At 44.6% G+C, this 19,423-nt stretch overlaps 1 protein-coding gene across 1 annotated transcript; it reads right to left on the bottom strand.

The window, feature by feature from the left end:
• Positions 1–3,745: 3,745 nt before the first annotated feature.
• GPR78 (G protein-coupled receptor 78) lies at positions 3,746–9,439 on the bottom strand. Its single transcript, XM_075091969.1, has 3 exons — positions 8,727–9,439; positions 8,134–8,247; positions 3,746–4,182 (listed from the first exon to the last, which is right to left on the bottom strand). Exons 1-3 carry the CDS (start codon positions 9,392–9,394, stop codon positions 3,945–3,947), a joined length of 1,020 nt encoding a protein of 339 aa, XP_074948070.1. The 5' UTR covers positions 9,395–9,439; the 3' UTR covers positions 3,746–3,944.
• Positions 9,440–19,423: the final 9,984 nt, after the last annotated feature.

Raw genomic sequence — 19,423 nt, 5'->3', positions numbered from 1 at the left:
CCACATGCTTAACTGTGTAATAAGATTAACATTGCAATTAGCTCTGAAATTTAGGTTCAGTACCACTATTATTTGTGTTAGGACAAAATAAATATGTATTCAGTAATCACTAAGATGTACAGATTATTTGCAAAAGTTTGTTAGGTTCTGATTTACCCAGATGAATAACATGCCTGCTCTTCAGTGAGGCTAAGGAATTTGTGAAGTGAAAATTCACAGAACCCAGGGTCCTTGTTGCTCAGCTGCTGTTTAAGCTCAGGGACACATAAGTTTTCAGAATTGTACAAGCCAAGAAAGCTATTTTCATTTTTGCACTGGGACTGAAGCACATCTATCTTGTCAGGACTTAGCAGGCTGCGTTCCAGCACGTACCTAACCCTTTTAGGAACCTGTAGTCTAAGCACTACTTCACCTTTGTTGTCTCAGAAACTGACTCTGACTCTGTCTCAGAGCTTACCTGCAATATAGGGGCTCAGCAAAGGAAAAAAAAGTTTCTATTCCCTTTGGAAGAAGCAACTGTCTGTGATAAACAAACATCAGAGCACTGATCAGAGCACCTGGGAAATGGGGCACGCAGACTCGTGTCCTTCCTCTGAAAGGGCAGATTCAAAACTCTATCCCCAATCTCGCCAAAGAATAGCCAAATCATGAGGCTTGGACATACTTTGGTGGTGATGTGTTAAGAAAAAAAATAAAGAAGTTAAAAGTCTCCTCTGTTGCATGAACTCATTAAAGGTTTGTTGTGCTGCAGAGTTTAGACTCTGACTGGCATCAGGATGAGGGTGTCACCCAGGGAAGGTGCAGCTCTCAACTCCTGTCTCTGCAGCCAAAATACAAGTTTGGAGAAGGGGAGAGGACTTTTTTACTGATTCAGACTGCAACCAGGAGCTGAAAAATCACAGCAGCTTTTTGGGCCCTGCTACTAGAAAACTATGCTTCTCTCACACACTTTTTTAACAACTCACCATCGTTTTCCCTAAGCAGCCACAGGTGTCTGACAGCTCCTTCTGCTAGGGAAGTCATCCTATCAGGCAGTTCCGGCTGACCCCCATGGCATTTCCACCTCCACAACACACCTGCCAGGTGTTTGCCAGTCTCCTGTCTCCTAGCAAAAGCCACTCCAGGCCACTGGGCAGGAAATCCAGATAAAGTTTCCTGGAGCACTACCTTTGAGTTGGTAAGAGTGTGTCAATGGCAAGATGCCATTTTGGTTATCACACTTTAGCTTTGTTGGAAATCTTCTGATCCAACCTGAACCCTACTGTCAGGACCGTGTATCCAATGTTTGTTTTACCTTAATTGTCAGTAAGAGGGAATCCACAACCTTGCCACCTCTGGTGAACGCTCCCTTCATGTAAGATATATATTCTTATTCCCGCTGTAGCACTAAATACTTTGATCCTTTTTGCAGCATCACAAAAAATGGTGGGCAAAGTGTAATTCTTAATTTTCTATGGAAATTAAACCTAAAAGATGTTCTGGAATGCTCAAAATCTGGGTTTTTTTCCCCTCCTAGACCTAAGCACCTCCAGAAATGTTCTGTGCTTTGTGAGGTTGAGTAGTATTGCCAAGTGTGTGCATGACAACACCCTCAACTGGCGTGAATAAGCTTCATTACTTAATAGCAGATGTAACAGTTTAACTATGTCCTTTTTTATACCTTTAAAATGCGGCTTATAGTTTGATAGCTTTAGAAGTTTATTACTATAATAACTTTAAAGTTTTTTTTCTCTCCTCTACTATTTTCTTGATACTAAGGTAGAAAAAAATTGAAGTAAAGATTTATTTCATTTGTATGTCTTGGAGGTGACAATTTAATACACTTCACTGTATGTAACACATTCATTTCTGAAAGTAAGTACTTTTTTGTTTAGGAAACCAAAGGTAAGCTAACAATTTTAGGTATCATTAAGCTCATGTTCTTTCACAGATAAATTCTGTAGTCTATCAAAATTTTTTGGCACAAAACCGACTGAAAAATAACTGAAAACTTAGCATCCCTGCCACCCACCGCCCCCCGAGATACCTGGTCCTGTGTTGCAGCTGAAATGAAAGACTGAAGCATCAGGTGGCAGAGGGGGGAGGCATGTGGAGGCAGAGAGGAAGATAGTAAAACTGGAAAGGTTCCATAGAAAACGCTTCTTTTTTTTTTTTTTTTTTTTAAATACTGTATTTACACAAAATTGGAGAGAGTACAAATACTTTACTAAGGAGACAAAACCATTATAGTACATTCAATTTAAACACAGGCAGAACTATAGATGCAAAACACAGAGGCCTAAAGTACTTGCATGGCAAAAAAAAAAAAAAAAAAACATCAGAATGGCCTCAGAGATTAAAAGCAGGAGATAAGAGAACACTGTATTTGTTACGCAGCATCACCTTTCCTTGACTTCAATGGGATTGCAATAAGATGCTCTCCTTCCTCATTACGGATGGTGGGAAAAACCCTCTTGATAAGCCGACTGCTCAATGCTGATTTTACAAAACAGCTAAGAGTGTACTCAATTTTCAGTATGGGAACAGAGCTGTTAACTTCAAAGGAAATTATATTTGTGCCTAATCACATGCTTATATGCTTAGTTTGACAAGGAATAGCCTTCTCAATGCTTAATAGGGTCAAGTCCATTGTTACATAAAAAATAAGTGTTCTTTACTGTCTTCTTTCTTTTTTTTCTTAAAATATATTTTAGAGTTGCTTTAGGTTTCCCCTTACATACTCAATTAGAAAATAGTAGCTTATTGAATGCCATAGAATATTTTGATTTGTATCTTAAATAATCAAAGGAATATTGTTCAAAAATAATTCCCACGTTTTTTTCCCAAAGCCTGTTTAGATTTAAAAATAAATAAAAGAGAAAAATACATATAATAGTAAAGCAGCTTTGTGTTTCTGGGCATTTGGCAGCAGGTCTGTTATAACATCTCTCAGATATCTCTTGGTATCAGTTAAAATCACCAGATTAATTGATCGTTATAAAATAAAAGATTGTACAATATTGTTACAATCCACCAAATATAGCCAGTGCATGAAATATTTTACACATTATATATCCCTTAAAAAGAATTAATATATTTTAACCTGTTCTTTGAAAACAGATAGCTTCTAAAGTAATATATCTTAAACACAGTGGTATCTGTCACTTCTACTGTCTAGCTGATTTTTTTCTGAATAAAAGCCTGTTTGAATAGGGCTACTAGCTCAGTGATGGAACTACAGTGCTATTTAACTAAATTCCATATATGTCTTTTTTACTGTTGCTGCAATTATTGTAATCACATTCCACTGAAGTGCTAAATATTAGTAACTCAGATATGTGGACTTTGGTTATGCTTGATAGAATACTGGCATATCAAATATATGTACCACTTCCTAAAGGCTATGTTACAATCATGATGCCTAGTAATAAATAATAATAACAATCTCAGATTCAAAGTGCTGACCCATATCACTCACTTGAGGCACCAATACAATAAATCAATCAATTAAAAGACTTATTTGTAATGTTCAAAAGTAACGGAGCAGATCCAGGGTTGCCAAGTTACATATGCAGCACGGCAGACTCTGAACCTCTCCTTCCAACCCGGGGATTTCTGTGCTCCCAGAAGACGCTGGAATATCACGTCTGGTGTGGGACACTCCAAAACATACCATGTCTTCAGAAACGCAACATTAATAGCTCTCTAAGCTTCTCTAAAGCCTCCAAAGGCTCTCTTAAACTCAAGCTTACTCCATTGACTCAGGGACAAGGCTTTGCCATATACCGTACTTGGCTGCAGACCAGGGAAGAGCCTTTCTTGAAAGTCCACAATGAAATGCATCGCATTAATGCAGCTTTCACACCCCGGAGACACTGTCACCACTGTCAGCATGAGAGAGAAAAGGCAGCTTTCCAGCAGCGGCAAACACCTGTCTTGCTCAAAAGGGAATGCTTTTCATGTTGTTAGTTTGTTCTGTGCAAGTAGTAATCGTTTTCAGTGTCGAGAGAGCTGTTGTACCCCGATGACGGATACAGGTCCCTCTTAAGCATCCTATTGACGATGTTGATCAGAACTTTTTTGTACTGCTGACGTAAAAGTGAGTAAACAAATGGATCTGATGCAGCCTTACTGTAGGTGAGGCACTTGCTTATAATTCCCCAGTAGTAATTTATGGTAACAAAAGGAAGGAGCTCTATCAACCTGTTAAACATTAAAGAGAGATGGAAACACTTGAGTGTTATATTCACATTGAGCCCAGTGCTGAACTCATGCTTCATGAAACATTAAAGTAGCACTTATTTTCTTACAGTACACGGTCCCTGCATGAGAAGGGCCCTGTACTTAATCCTTGGATTCAATAAAGGCAAAGGGAACTTTCCTAGCAAGGCCACTGGGAGACAAGAATCATTCCCTCTATGGAAAGAGAGAAAAAGTGTGTTTTCAATGTTAATGCTCCCACACATCAGACACCAGAAAGTGCTGCAGTTTATTGCTCACTTTCTGAATTTAGAGAGTTGTGTTAGTAAGTGGTCAAAATCTTGGTGACATAATTGACTACTCCTCTCCCACAGCAAGCTTGAGATAGATATATGTGACTCAGGGCATCCAGGCTCGCTCAATTCAGTTGCCCAAGTACAGCTGTCCAGTGACACTTGAGACATTTGGGCATAACTCCCTTGGCATCAGGCCGCTGCTCCTGGAAGTGGTGGGTCTCCCCTAGGTCCTGTGTCATACCTGCCAACATATGTAAAGGTTTTGGATACTGTGCAGCATCTCAAATGACACCAGAAACCTGGTCTAGGTCACTGAATCCACCTCCTCAGTTACAGAACAGGGCACCTGTGTTACACCACTGCTGTGAATGATCACATAAGCTAAGAGGATTCGTGTTTGACCATTGTAATATGAAGAACAGCACGCAGTATCTGGGAGAGATTTGAGTGGCACCTGCAATCTTATAGTATGCTTGGGAACACAACTGCATCTACTTACCTGTGAAAGTTTCTGTGTGCACTTGGCTGACCGCTAGTCCGGCCAAAGAAAACAAGGAGACAACACTTTTATCATCATTATATGACCAGCCAGCTGTCTCCAGACCTGTGTCTCCTGGTCTGTGCTTCACGGATGATTAGTGGCCTCAGCACCTCAGTTGAGAAGGGTGTATTAATCATGGGTGCAGAAACTGCAACTAAGTTAAACAATTTTTCCACAGGAACGAGACAAAAGCTTCACACTATTCCGCAAATGTCTGGCAAACAGCTCATCTGCAGTGGGTAAACTCTCCAGGAAGGTGGAAAGAACAGGGTGAGAAGTTTTTATTATCTGTACATCTTTTGCGAAACCTTTTGCAGCAGCAAGAATATACTATTTTGGTATATTAATTCCAGAAGAAAACAAAAGCACCATGAGACAAAATAGCCCTTTTCTGTACCCTAAAACATCACTGTTTGAAGATGTAAGATCAGAAGCTTTCTCAAGGCTTGAAGAACCTTTTGGCCTCTTTCCAAAGTGCAGAGCTCTCAGCTTGCAGGGTGTTGACTTTTGAAGATGTTCCAGTCCCTCTGCATAGAAAAGCTGACTAGGACTGAACATTGCAACAAGTGGTTGAACTCTGACAGGAAAATTTCTCATTCGCATGCGTAAAAGTGAAATCATTCCTATGGCAAGTGCATTTAAAAAACAGATTACTTCTGTCTGAAGCTGCTTGGAAAAAATTCCAGTGAATTCAAAACAGAGAGAACAGGAAGGCACAAAATGTGAGGAATAAATAAATGTATCAAACACAAAATGTGAGAAATAAATAAATGTACAATAAATGACACTTGCTGCATGGTTGCTTATGTTTGTCCCATCCTGTATATCATCCTAATACAAGAAATATTTATATTTGATGTTTACACAATTGATGTTTTTATGAAGACACTAAACAAGAAGAGTAAGGTATCTTTCAGACATGAAAATAGATATATTACTATGTGTTCCCCTCCATGTATTATGGGCCCAAATTTAATTGCACTGAAGCCAACAAAAGGAAAATTATACAGATTTTAATAAGATACAGGGCCTGGCCAAACCAAGTCAGCCTTAGAAATATCCATCTGAATGCGTCTTAGTAGCATTTTCGTGTTTTCAGTGCTGTTACAAAAAAGATTAAATTAATCTGTCGGCTCTTAGTGAACAGATGAATATATTGCTAATGATCATAATCTCATTCACATTTCTGAAATGAGGAGCAAATACTGAGCTCACAATGCAACCTGAGTCACCAGGCCAAAGAGCAAGAAAACAGGGGAGGGCATTTCTCACATTGCCTCCATAGAGATTGCTTCGGTGCCACCCCCCTAAAAACCAAAATGGGGGAAGAATGGAGAAACAGGCATGGCAGCAACTCCTCCAACCTCACCTCCACCACCATGGCTTATCTAGTGCTGCCTGGACACAGTCTTGCCTTTGGAGCAAGGCACCTTTGAGGATGCCCTCCCCAAATACTTCCCATTTTGCTGTCACTGAACCACCTTGGTCCTTGTGACTGAGACAGAAGCTATACCTTGACACACACATTTATATAAACCAACCCTCAGCCTTCTCTCTAGTGACATGAGATGCTAGTTTGCCACACATAGAAAATGCACCACCTCACGGTTGCCAAATGCAAGGTCTGAAGATGGAATTCACTTTTATTTTAGAAGTTTGAGAAATATCTGCACCCTGAAAAATGTGGCAATGCTGGAATTTGCTGAGCTGCTTAATGTTCAGATGGAAAGAAGATGGCAAAATCCACTTTGCTCAATACACTTATATCCTGATTATGGCAAAAGTTAATAGAAAATGGTTCAGAATTACTGACCAGTGGTCAAATAACCTTTTAACTCTGTGATGTAATGTTAATATTTGTAATAATCCTTTCAACTGCAGAAAAAAAAATGCAGTTATCCAGGCAATCAGGAATCCTTTTCAACTGAGCACTGGAAGAAATGTCATCCTAAAGGTTAAAAAACATTGTCATTTTTGTGCACTGGCCTCAGTCTGTCCCCCTACCCAGGTTCTTAGGGCAATGACAAGTGATCATAAGTGGCCTATGTGTATGTGACTGTGTAAGACCAGTGCACTAAAGTTGGCCAGTTTCTGTAAGCTGGTGTGGCTGCAGACCCTGGCAGCTTGGCAGCCGCCTTGAGGAAGCCCTCACCAGGGTGGTTTTGCACCTCCCTCAACAGAAGTCAGTTATTTTCACTTCTCTTGAGCACACTGTGAAGTGGGAAATATTTAAAAAATCACTAGTGAAAGATGTAGCCCATGTCAGTTCAGAGATGAAAGGCTAAATCCTGAGGTGCTGCAATTCAGTAGAGTTACACTGGCATCCAGCCCACTGATTTACAAAGATTTAAAAATAATAACCATATCATGTAAAAGACTATGCAAGCACAGAATGAGAATGATACATGAATACTTCAAAAGGTGCAAACCACCGGGGTGGATGCCAATGATTCTGACCCGTTGAGGAGCGTGGTGTTTCCTATACATTTTTAAAAGTTTAATTATTGGTTTTCCTGGGAGATAACTCTCACACCTCGTCACCAAGGGTGTGCTGCACCTTAGCAATATATTTACAGACATTAATGTTTCCAGGCACAAAGCTTATCTGACAAATTATCAGCCTAGATATATTTAAATTATGTTACCTCGGCTTCCTAAAGCAGCAAGTTTGGCCTTATGCCTTCAAAAAAAAAAAGACCTGAGCTAATCAGGAAAAGCTGTCTGCTTTCCTCTCTGTCGTTCAGATTGTGCTAAAAAGGAAGGGTGGCGAGGCTTTTAAACGGCTTTCATCTCCCACTGGCATGTAATTAATTCCTGGTACTTGTCCTAAAAGCCTCTTGCTCTTGGCAGAGGCGCCCAGACCTGGCTGCAATGAGGAAAAGAGAGCCAGAGGCTGCCGAGGCTTCGCCCAGCAGCTGGGTTTGCGGGCAGGGTCGGAGTGTGTGAGTGTGCCTGTGAGTGTGCTCTGCCCTTCAGAACCGGCCCCAGGTCTCTGTCAGGCTCTGGAACCCCAAAATTAGCTGTAGCCCACCCCCACCCCCCACCCTCCCCGAGCACCTGCACATCAGAGGGCATACGGGGCCCGGGAAGTCCCCCACCCCAACAGGCGATACTAACCTGGTGATAATGTAAGGACCAAAACAGATCACGAACGACCCTATAAAAATACTGATTTTCTTGGTAGCCCGCTGCCGCCTCCGTTTCTGCTCGTTAAGACAGCGCTGCTTCACACTGCGAAGGGAAAAGAGCGGTCGGTGGGTTAAGGCAAGAAGCGAGGGGCGAGACGCGAGCCCGGGGAGCGGGGAGCACTCGCTGCCGGCCCGGAGCCCCTGCCCGGGGCGGGGTGGGGGGGCAGCCCCTGCGCCGGCCCCGCGGGGCGGCAGCGCCCGGGGGAGGGGGCGCAGCCCCGGCCCCGCCGAGCCTGGGGACGGTCGTACTCACCAAAGCAGCGGCTCCCCGTTAAAGGGAGCTCGGGCAAGTGGGAGCACCCGGCGAGCGGGACTAGCATTTAAACAAAGCAGGCTACAAATGCACAAACCATCGTCTTCTGGCACTACAAGCGGCGTCTGAAACTAGAGGCAGAAGCGTTCGCCATGTGGCCGGGGCAGGCGGGAGCGCAGGAAGGGGTGCTGGGGAGGCAAGCCATCCTCTCCGCCCGGGTACCTACCGCAAGCGCCCCGGGGCTGCGGGTACGGACACGCACGCATTACCTGGGGTGGATATCCACCAGCAAAACCAGAGTCTGCATGGTAATAATGTCTATCCGCTTGCAGTGGAACCGGGCAACTTTCAACACCTTTAAATAGGTGAAACACAAGATCACCAGCGACAGCATGAAACTGGTGGAGTGAAAGACGATGGTGAACACCGTAAACCTTCTCCGCTCCGTCTCTTCCTTCAGGTGCAAGGTGCAAGAGGCATAAACGCTGCTGTAATCTACCCACGAATAAAACAAGGACACCAAGGGGAACGTGAGGGAGTGGAGCCACGAGTAGCCCATCAGTATCACAGCGTCCTTATACCGCATCTTGCTGGTGTAGCTTAACGGGAACACCACGGCAATCCATTTGTCGATGCTGAGCGCTGCCATGCTCAGCATCGTGTTGGAAGTCAGGAAAGTTTCCAGGAAACCCACGGCTTTGCAGACGCAGTCCCCGAGGGGTTGCTGGTTCCTCAGGATCCCCAGCAGGGTAAAAGGCATGTTCAGGACGGTGAGGAGCAGGTTGCAAAAGGACAAGTTCACCAGGAAAACCCCGGCGACCTGCTTGCGGATCTCCGTACTGTAGACGAAGCATAGCAGCACCAGGAGGTTGGAGAGCAGGGAGACAACCAGCACCAGCACGAGGAGCAACGCCAGCAGCACGCCTGCCAAGTCCATCTCTCAGCGGGTCGCCTGGAGCGGGCGAGGGCAGGAGGAAGGGGGCATCCGAGCCGGCACCGCAGCCTCGCCTGCCGCCGCCCGCGGCCGCCCGCGCATGTTGCCGGCGGCGCGGGCCGGGGGCAGGGGGCCGGGGGAGCGGGGAGCAGAGCCGGGGGCAGCGGGGTTCGGGCAGAGGAGAGGGGGGCGGGGAGCAGAGCCGAAGGTGCAGGGAGAGGGGCGAGGGCAGCGGGGCTGGGCGGCCGGCCGGGGCAGAGGGGAGAGGACCCGCGGGGGAGCGGGGCCGGGGTCCCCTGACAGCGGTGCCAGGCAGAGGGGGAGCGGGCTCCGGGAGGAGTGGGGCCGGAGCCGAGGGTAGGGACGCCGGGGCACCCAGCGGCCGGAGCCGGAGGTAGGGGGGAAGTCGGGGCGCCCGGGAAACGGAGCCGGGGCCGGGGTAGCGGGGAGTCGGACCGGGGGAGCGGGGCCGGGGTAGCGGGGAGCCGGGGTAGTGGGGAGCGGGGCCGGGGGTAGCAGGGAGCCGCGCGGGGGTACCGGGGAGCTGGGGGTAGAGGGGAGCGGGGCCGGGGGTAGCGGGGAGCCGGGGGTAGCGGAGAGCCGGGCAGGGGGTAGCGGGGAGCCGGGCAGGAGGTAGCGGGGAGCCGGGGGTAGCGGGGAGCCGGGCAGGGGGTAGAGGGGAGCCGGGCAGGAGGTAGCGGGGAGCCGGGGGTAGCGGGGAGCCGGGCAGGGGGTAGAGGGGAGCGGGGCCGGGGGCGCGGGGCCGGATCGGGCTCCCGGGGCGCGGCGGTGGCCGGCGCTGTCCGAGGTGCTGAAGCGGGCGCTGCCCCGACGGCTGCCCGCCCGGGCTCAGGCCGCGCTCCGCGGCTCCCTCTCCGCCGGGCGCACGGCCTCCTTCAGGCACTGAGCATCTTCCCCCGGTGCCCAGCCCTGAAATACTCCAGCCGCGGAGCCTCCCGCGGCGACTCATGCGCAGACGAGCGGCTGCGAGGCACAGGCTCAGCCAGGGATCGCGGAGTCAGTCTGATCCATTCCCGGACCGCGGGCGAGAGAACAGGAAGACCAACTTTCCGCTAAGGCGCAGCTCAGGGAGGATCAGACCTGGCGACGAGTTGCTAGTAGTTTAATCCCGGCGCTGTGGTCAGGCACACCCTGAGCACAGTGGTTGCATCCAACATTCCTGGAACCTGTCAAAAAGCTAGTGCCTGTGCCCCTTGGAAGGTTTCCCCCAGTCCACCTGAGGGATTACTTGCCCTTTTCCCCCATTTTATTTCATAGCACCTAGAGGAGCTATGGCTGTCTTCTGGGTATCTACACTGTCCCCATTGGCCAGCAATGAGGGATGTTGCTTGGTTAGAAACTTTGGCTGCTTGGACTCCCCCATTTTTAATGTCTTCACGGCTGAACAAGTGCCCACATTAGGGTAGTGCTGGCATTTTCCATTTACACTGTTAACACGACAGTGCGATGGTAAGAAAGGTAATTTCAATTATCATGGTGTGGCAAAAGCTGAAAAGAGAGACATGAAAAGGCCAGAAGTTCTCCCTCTGCATCTGTCAAAAAAGTGGATCACATGACTAATTCCCAAAGATGCCATAAATCTTTATCTTAGATTAAGAAAAAAAAATAGAAAAAAAAAAAAAAGACAAGAAAAAAAAAGAGGGAGTAAGTTTTTGGTGCAACAAAACACTGGTACAGAAAACAGCTGCCATGTCTAGTTACTGTCACATTTTACAGTTGATCGCCAGGACTGACATGAAGAAAAAGAAAAGGTAGCTTTCCCACTCTCCAAAATGGCTATTAATATCCTAAGGAAATTCTGTATTGCATATATTGTCCCTACAACGTAGCCTTGTCACACAAGTGTGACCACTGTGTGAATAACTGCACATAAAACTGCTTGAAAGAGCCTGAAGGCAATGGGTTTGGGGTTTTTGTTGTTGTTGTTGTTTTCTTTTTCCCCAACTGCAGTTAAAAGTTTTGGATCAGGCACTAACCGAAAAGCTTGCTATGGTATGTTATATGTCTTAAGGAAAGAGCAAAGCAACAAGACACAAGATGTGTTATTCGGAAGAGAACCAGTACTATATTATTCCTCAGGATGGAAAGAAAATGAATGTTTTCTTTGATCAGAAAGCTGTCATTTCCAAAGTTAAGAAAGAGCAGATACATTTGACAGTGCTTATTCTTGACAAAAAAAAAAATCCAATATATATCTGTGTAAACATTTGACAAAAAAATCAATAAAAACATGACAATACCAGTTTGCTCAGAGTTCAGTTGTTGCATTTCTATCATCAGGGAACGAACACTGCACAGGGGGGTTGGGAAGAACTGAACCATCGTGGAGGAAGCTGGCTGTATCCATGCGGAGCGGAGGTTTTTCCATTACTCCCTCTCTCACAACAGCAATTCATAAGGTTCCTGCCAGTCAGAACCCATCTGTGACCTACCTTTCATTTAATAGTATCACAAGGTTATGGAGCTTTTATGTCAGCTGTTTGGGGTTAGAGGCTATCTGTGTAGTGATGTCAAGAGGAGTAGATGTTATTTTATATCACCACAGAGACAACCTAGATGTGCTGTTCTCTTACTGTGATAGCTACTTCAGAAGATATTTCCTGCTGGATCCAGACAGAAGGCAACTTCTGCCTCTTTATTTCTTTCTTTCTTTCTCTCTTCTACACATACACAAAATTTTCTTTCATACAACCTTTTCAAATGAAGAATGAATTGTTTCTGAAAACTAACAGAGAAAGAACACATCAAAATAAGACAAGGGAAAAAAAAAAGGTGTCAAGTAACGGAAAGCAAGGAAAAAATATGATGCTACTTTTTAGCACGTAGAGTAGTTGTATGGTCCCCTGCAACAACATCCTGGGCTCAAAGAACCCAGCAGGGATCATGTTGTTAGATTTCCCCCTTTGTTTTCAGTGGGCCTTTGTCAATGTGACAAGATAAGCATATGCATAACTTCCTGCGGGATGTGGGTCCTCTGCTGACCCTTTCTCATTTAGAAGCAGCAACCCATAACAGTTCATATCAGCCACCTTTCAGTCTGATGTTCAAACACCCATTTACAGCTTACAAGGCTGAAAAGTCACCTGTGTGAGACCAAGAGGCTTGGGGAAGAGAGGTTTGAAACCTGCCTGGTGGAAAAGAACCTGGGAGTCCTGGTTGACAGCTGGCTGAACACAGAATCACAGAGTCATAGAATGGTTTGGGTTGGAAGGGACCTTTAGAGGTCATCTAGTCCAACCCCCCTGCAGTGAGCGGGGACTTCTTCAACTAGGTCACATTGCTCAGAGGCCTGTCCAGCCTGAGCTTGAATGGGGCATTAACCACCTCTCTGGGCAACCTGTGCCAGTGTTTCACCACCTTCATGGTAAAAATTTTTTTCCTTACATCCAGTCTAAATCTACCCTCCTTTAGTTTAAAACCTTGCAGTGTGCCCAGGTGGCCAAGAAGGCCAACAGCATCCGGGCTTGTATCAGAAATAGTGTGGCCAGCAGGAGCAGGGAGGTGATCGTGCCCCTGTACTCGGCGCTGGTGAGGCCGCACCTCGAGTACTGCGTTCAGTTTTGGGCCTCTCACTGCAATAAAGACATTGAGATGTTGGAAGCATGTCCAACGAAGGGCAATGAAGTTGGTGAAGGGTCTAGAGAACAAGTCTTCTGAGGAGCGGCTGAGGAAACTGGGGTTGTTTAATCTGGAGAAGAGGAGGCTGAGGGGAGACCTTATCACTCTCTGCAACTGCCTGAAAGGAGGTTGTAGCAAGGTGACTGTTGGTCTCTTCTCCCAAGTTACTAGTGATAGGATGAGAGGAAATGGCCTCAAATTGCACCATGGGAGGTTTAGGTTAGATATTAGGAAAAATATCTTCACCAAAAGGGTTTTCAGGCACTGGAACAGGCTGCCCAGGGAAGTGGTTGAGCTACCATCACTGAATTGCTCAAAAAATGTGTAGAAGTGGCACTTCAGGACATAATTTAGGAGTCATGGTGGTGTTGGGTTGATGGTTGGACTTTATGATCTTAGCAGTCTTTTGCAAATTTAATAATCCAATCCAATCCAATCCAATCCAATCCAATCCAATCCTATCCTATCCTATTCTATTCTAGTCTAGTCTAGTCTAGTCTAGTCTATTCAGCTTGCCACTGTGTTTGCAAAAGTAAGCATCTGCCACCTTAGCCCCTGAGAATTCGTATACTCATGCTACTTTTTTGCGTATAAGCAGACATATGCAAATCACTGCAAATGCTCACAATGGTCACACTAAACCCACATATTTTCCCAATCAAGATCTTACAGTGTTTACTTTCATAATCAAAGATGCTGTCTTGATTGAAACTGGTGACTGTGGAGACTGCTGCAATACAAATAAGAAAAGGGGGAAAAAAAGAGGTGCTTGTCATTAATTATCCTTTAATAGACATAGACTATTCAGTTAGTACAGATCAGGTACATACTTGAAACTTTTATTGTAATAGCTGCACCATTCATTAAATCTACACTTTCATCTGTTCAAACTATTGACCACAAGTTATTGGATTTAATGGTTAATGGACTGTATTTGTTGGAAAGGATGATTCAAAATCCCTTTTAGTTTCACTCCAGGAGACGAGTCATGCAAATTTAAATGTAGATCACAACTGAACATAGTTCAGCTCTAATCAATGTATTCTGCAATGGCTAGGAACACATTTAATTTGGCTCTAATTTTAAGAAAACACTGTGAAAGAAGGAGATCTCAAACAAATTATATCAAATTATTTGCAAGTACAAAGAAAATCAACCCTTTCCCCCAGATTCTTTTGTGATAGGTGAAGAGAGGGAGATTAAATTATATTAAACACATGGGAGAAATGGAATGACTTACAGAACTGATGTTAGGAACAAAGCTTTTCATTCTAGGCCACTTGCTAAAAAGTGACCCATTTCCAAAGTGAGCTAGAATGGTTAATACCCATGAGATTTTTCAGTATGCTCTGCAAACAGCCCTAGTACTCATAGTTCCTGACAAGCACATGGACATATCCTCTCACCACCACAGTGGCAGCAGGTGTGTTATTGTTGTCGCATTAGTTTTAGTTAATGAACCTCTAGTGAAGCTAGAGTCCTTCAGGCCATCAGGATTCAGCAGTAACTTAATTTTTTTATTCCCTCGTTCTTTTTTATTCTCTCTTTCTTTTCAGAGTCCTGCTCTATTATGATTTGAACTTTTGAACAAGCAGGGCATCCTTACCTGCTAGGCTAACATAGCTTTTATTCTTTCTGGAACAATAAAACAAATAAGCAAGTAGATAGTAATAACTGACATGCTGTTAGTCTCTTCAGAAAAGATGCAAGGCCTGACTCATCAGTCTAATACAATTCCGCAACATTGTTCCTGTGGCAGAATTCCAGTGGGCATATTTACCACCTGTGGAATAGCTTTGTCATAAAGCTCTTCCTAAAATGGAACAAAGCCAAAATGCAAGGTCTACACATTCATCCTGTAGACCCTACTTTGCAGGGAGAAAAATTGGAGCAGTAAAAACCATGTGTATTTATCATAACTACCTAGGAAGGGAGAAGAGCAAAAGAAATATGGAGCTCAACCATGCAGCAGTTCTGCTGACTGAAATTAAATTCAGAATTGCTTAAATATTGTAATGAATCTAGTAGTTCAACAGATAATCTTGCAGATGTATTAAAACTATACATTTGCAAAAATCTTCTGGCTCATGTTTGTGTTTATGCAAACTAGACATATTGCTACAGTCTACAAAAACTGACCTCAAAATAATTCAAGGAGAAAATATTTGATTTTGGAAGATGGAGCTGAGGTTTGAAGAAACAGGTAAAAATAACTCGTGGGATCACATCTTGAATACTTGGTTCAGTTTTGGGCCCCTCACTGCAATAAAGACACTGAGATGCTGGAAGCATGTCCAACAAAGAGCAATGAAGCTGGCGAAGCATCAAGAGAATATGTCTTATGAGGAGTGGCTGAGGGAGCTGGGGTTGTTTAGCCTGGAGAAGCGGAGGCTGAGGGGAGACCTTATCGCTTTCTACAACTGCCTGAAAGCAGGTTGTAGCGAGGTTGGGGTCGGTTTCATCTCCCAAGTTACTAGTGACAGGATGAGAGGAAATGGCCTCAAATAGTACCCTGGGAGGTTTAGGTTAGATATTAGGAAAAATATCTTCACCAAAAGGGTTTTCAGGCACTGGAACAGGCTGCCCAGGGAAGTGGTTGAGTCACCACCTCTGGAGGTATTTAAAAGACATGTAGATGTGGTACTTGAGGATACGGTTTAGTGGTGGACTTGGTTTACAACTGGACTCGACCTTAAAGGTCTTTCCAACCTAAATGATTCTGTGATTCTATTCTGGATGTTTCTTAATGGAAATGCACGGGTACAGGAAGATGAAAGGAAAACAGTTTCAGCTGAGATACAGTTCTAAAAATGGATCTCTATGGATATGCATCAATGGTTCCTCTTTCTCCCACCAATTCATTTTGTCTTCCTCTTCCATAACACAAGGCATCAGGTAGAACCAGCATTCTAGATTGCAAGATTCTGCTTTGGAATAAAGCTGACCAGATTTTCCTAGAGTACAATGCAAAAATATGAATGCGAAAAGATGCTATTCTGCTGAGCAGCAAAAGATATTGATTTCAGCAAGGTATGTGTCAGGAGGTAAACAAACACTAACTAGCTTTTACTACCAACATCTTTATGGCTATAATACAGGTCTGAAATATTAATGAAGGAGTACTGTTCCCTCCAGCAAATGGCACAAGAACTTGAATCTCTGTCTTCCGTAACTCAGCGTCAAGTTCTTCAAAATACCTGGACTATGCCAGTTCTTTCCTCAGACTAGTTCTACAACAGAGTTATTCCTGATTCAACAGAACATTAAGGACTTAACCAGAATTCAGTCATAAGCAGATTTTTTTCATTTTACAAAGGTACAATTTTCCTGCAGTCTTCAGAAAAAAATAAAATGGAAAGTAGAGTCCTACTGAATCCCCATGTAAAAGCACATGCAGCCTTCTTCCATTTTCATCTATTTTGTTCACTTCTTAAGGCTTTGGTATATTGATAGATTTTAACCTGACAGACATAAAGATGAAAGAGCATTTTTCTTGCTATTTTTCCACAGCGCCTCACAAACACAGGGGTTCATACTAACAGTGCTGTTCTACACCAGCTTGTTATAAAACTTATCAAAGCTGCAGGCATGTGGATGAAATTCCCAGGAGTCTTTTACTGGCATTTTCAACAAATGTGACAATGTTTAGCACTCCCAGGGGCCAGCAAACATTAAATGGCATTTTTCAGAAACTGCTGAGGCAATTTATTTACTGTTGCAGTGAAGTTCCAGGAGCCAACATATGAAAAAATCAGCATGTGTTCTTCTGCTGTACTGTAGAAATTCTCCTTTTCCTGCCTTACTTGCTCAAAATCCCCCACATATCTTACACAGACGGTTTGATTCTGCTTTCCTTGAGTCAGTGCAAACCCAAGATAAATCCCTTAAAACCACTGGGAAAACCACCACAGTGGAAATGAAAGCAATCAAATAAAAAGCTTCAGAAACAGTATGATGGGGGCCATTTTGGTTATAGTGATTTATTATACAAAACACTCTCAGCAAGCAGATCAAGATAAAACCTAACCCCACCTTGTGCAGTGGAAGGGCTAATCTGACAGATATCACTGCTGAGCTGCTCAGGGACAGAGATGCACAAAGCCCTTTGGATGGCTGTAGAGGAAGGGGTGCATGCACACAGCCAAGAGCTCTTTCCTAAGCTCTGTGCTCAGGAGCAGTTTAAACAGACACTGAGTCAAAGAAACAGAGAGAGCTGGGAAAAGCTGCCATCGGTTGAACACAGACATGACCAGAGCAGCCACAGTGGGACAACTTGCTGTGGCATTATGGCACAGCGCCTCTCGGCTCTGCAAATCCTCTCCTACGGGATGGATGTGTAGCAGTCTGGTCCCCATAATTCAGAGCAATAGCCCTGTGTTGTACAGAGTTGACCCTGCTTCCCCTGTCCCAGCCCTTAAACCTTCACATATTAATCTTTCAGTGACAGGTTCTTGCTTGCACAGGTTAAACAATAGTTTTCCTTTCCCTAAGATATCACTGCAGAGAGGGTTCTTCACACCCCCACTAACAGGTACAGCTTCTATTGGTGAAGGTAATCAACTGGCACCATCTGCTTTGAGGAATAAATAGCAAGATATTTTCTACAGCAATTCTGTAATATCTAGGTACTGTCCTCCCATCACACCCATCCCTTTCCCCTGCCTACCCACCCCCACATCCATCCGCAGGAACATGTTCTTGCAGAAAAAAACTCTGGCTCAGAAGTGACTTCACTCAAAGAAATGGAATTGGCAGGTAATAAAGAGGCCTGTACTATGCTGCTTTCATAAAAATACTCTCTGGGGCTAAGACATTTAAATGTGAACACAGGTTATTGTGCATGCACAGCTATCTTGGAGTCTCTATTATCGCACACCTTTCACTGCATGTTTCACTGAGTGTACTAAAAAAAACCCAACACCAAAAAGCCCCCCTCTCATTAGGGTAAAGAAAGAAAATCAAGGAACTGCCAGGACAAAATTGACACTGTATAATGCAAACTCTGCACACTGGCATAGCAGGGGTTCCCACAGTAAGTGATGTTGCTTAGGAACAATAATAACATGTAGTCCCAAATCATCCCCTCCGATTATGCAGGAAGAGAGACTCAGTCTCCCACCAGAAGCACAGAATTGAAGAATATCACACCCCTCCACGGGATTTACTCTCACTGTTACCTGAGATGTGCTTTCATCTGGAGAACATGGGACAAGTCAGTCCCCAGTTCTGCCAGGAGCCCCGCCACAAACAAATGCTGCCAAAGTCAATAAGGTCTTCAGAAACACACAGGAATGGGGAACCATTTGCCTCACCCAGCTCCACACCTACCTTTGCCCACCTATGTAGAAGGCCACAAGAAGGGCACTCTTCCCCAGTATACCATGGTGGAATAACCTTGCCCTGACCTCTCCCGCGTCTGTGGTCACAGGGAGTTGAGTAACCCTCGGGCTGGACTCTTGCTTGTTTCCCACATAGCATTTTTGCATGTTGCTTCCTTAAACCTTGGCCCTGAGGGAGGACGGTGGGCCTGTACATCTATCACAGATAGTAGAAGAAGAAATGCCACCTGTTCCTTCCCTCTGCAAGGGCTCTGGGAGATTATCTACAGCTGAAGTACTCTGTTATGCCTGGCTAGGCACAGTCACCCAGAAGCACCAGAAAACTTACCCTGTGCTCTGTCTGACCATCACTTTGGATCCCAGTACAAATCAATTATTCTCAGAACAAGATTTTTTCCTCCTTATGCTGATGAGGTCCCCTGAGTTTTGTAACCTCTGTAATTTCTGTGGAGGTGTGTTACAAATTATTAATTTATTCTGAATTTTAAATTATTATTTTTGATAATTATGTTCATTTTTGTGCTTCTTAAGGTCATTTAAGGTTTTGTCTCTTTCCTGGATAATTGTTTTCATTCACATAGCAGTAGTCTTGGAAACGGCTAAGCAGAGCTTTGTACCCATCTTCTAGCTTTATGCAGTGAGTTGAGCAAGTGAAAATACACTGGTCTGTTGTCATACACAGAGCAGTTCTGGGCAACTGGTGTCTAGAGCTGCTGTGAGCTCTCCCTGCCACTCTAATAGAGACCCAGCTGCTGGTACTTTTGACATAGCAACTTTAAAAAAAGACATCTGAAAAATGCCTTTATTCCCCACAGAAAAGGTGTTCCAGGTGTTGGGAAAGCCCCCTCACTAGCTGGGCTAATTCAGGTGTACATCTAGGGTAGGAAAACCTTAGGTTTAATGCCATAATCTGCCTGAGTAATCTTGGGTAAAAAAAATCTGCCTTGGTTTAACCCAAACAGGGGTCTGAGCCTGCAGAGGCCAGTAACCAAATTGCCGGGTAGCAGAAGGCAGACATTTCTTGTCTATGGTTTAGTGAAACATTTGGAGAGCT

Source organism: Phalacrocorax aristotelis, chromosome 4 (assembly GCF_949628215.1).
Source record: "Phalacrocorax aristotelis chromosome 4, bGulAri2.1, whole genome shotgun sequence".
NCBI classification, from domain to species: Eukaryota; Metazoa; Chordata; class Aves; order Suliformes; family Phalacrocoracidae; genus Phalacrocorax; species Phalacrocorax aristotelis.
This window is presented reverse-complemented; position numbering and strand designations above follow the sequence as displayed.

Bases quoted from the DNA above. Each gene is read 5' to 3' on its own strand.
- GPR78 (XM_075091969.1), bottom strand. From the start codon at position 9,394: ATGGACTTGGCAGGCGTGCTGCTGGCGTTGCTCCTCGTGCTGGTGCTG. The intron at 8,248-8,726 runs GTAATGCGTGCG...TTCCCTTCGCAG, and splicing joins CTGGTGGATATCCACCCCAG to TGTGAAGCAGCGCTGTCTTA. The intron at 4,183-8,133 runs GTTAGTATCGCC...AATGTTTAACAG, and splicing joins GGTCCTTACATTATCACCAG to GTTGATAGAGCTCCTTCCTT.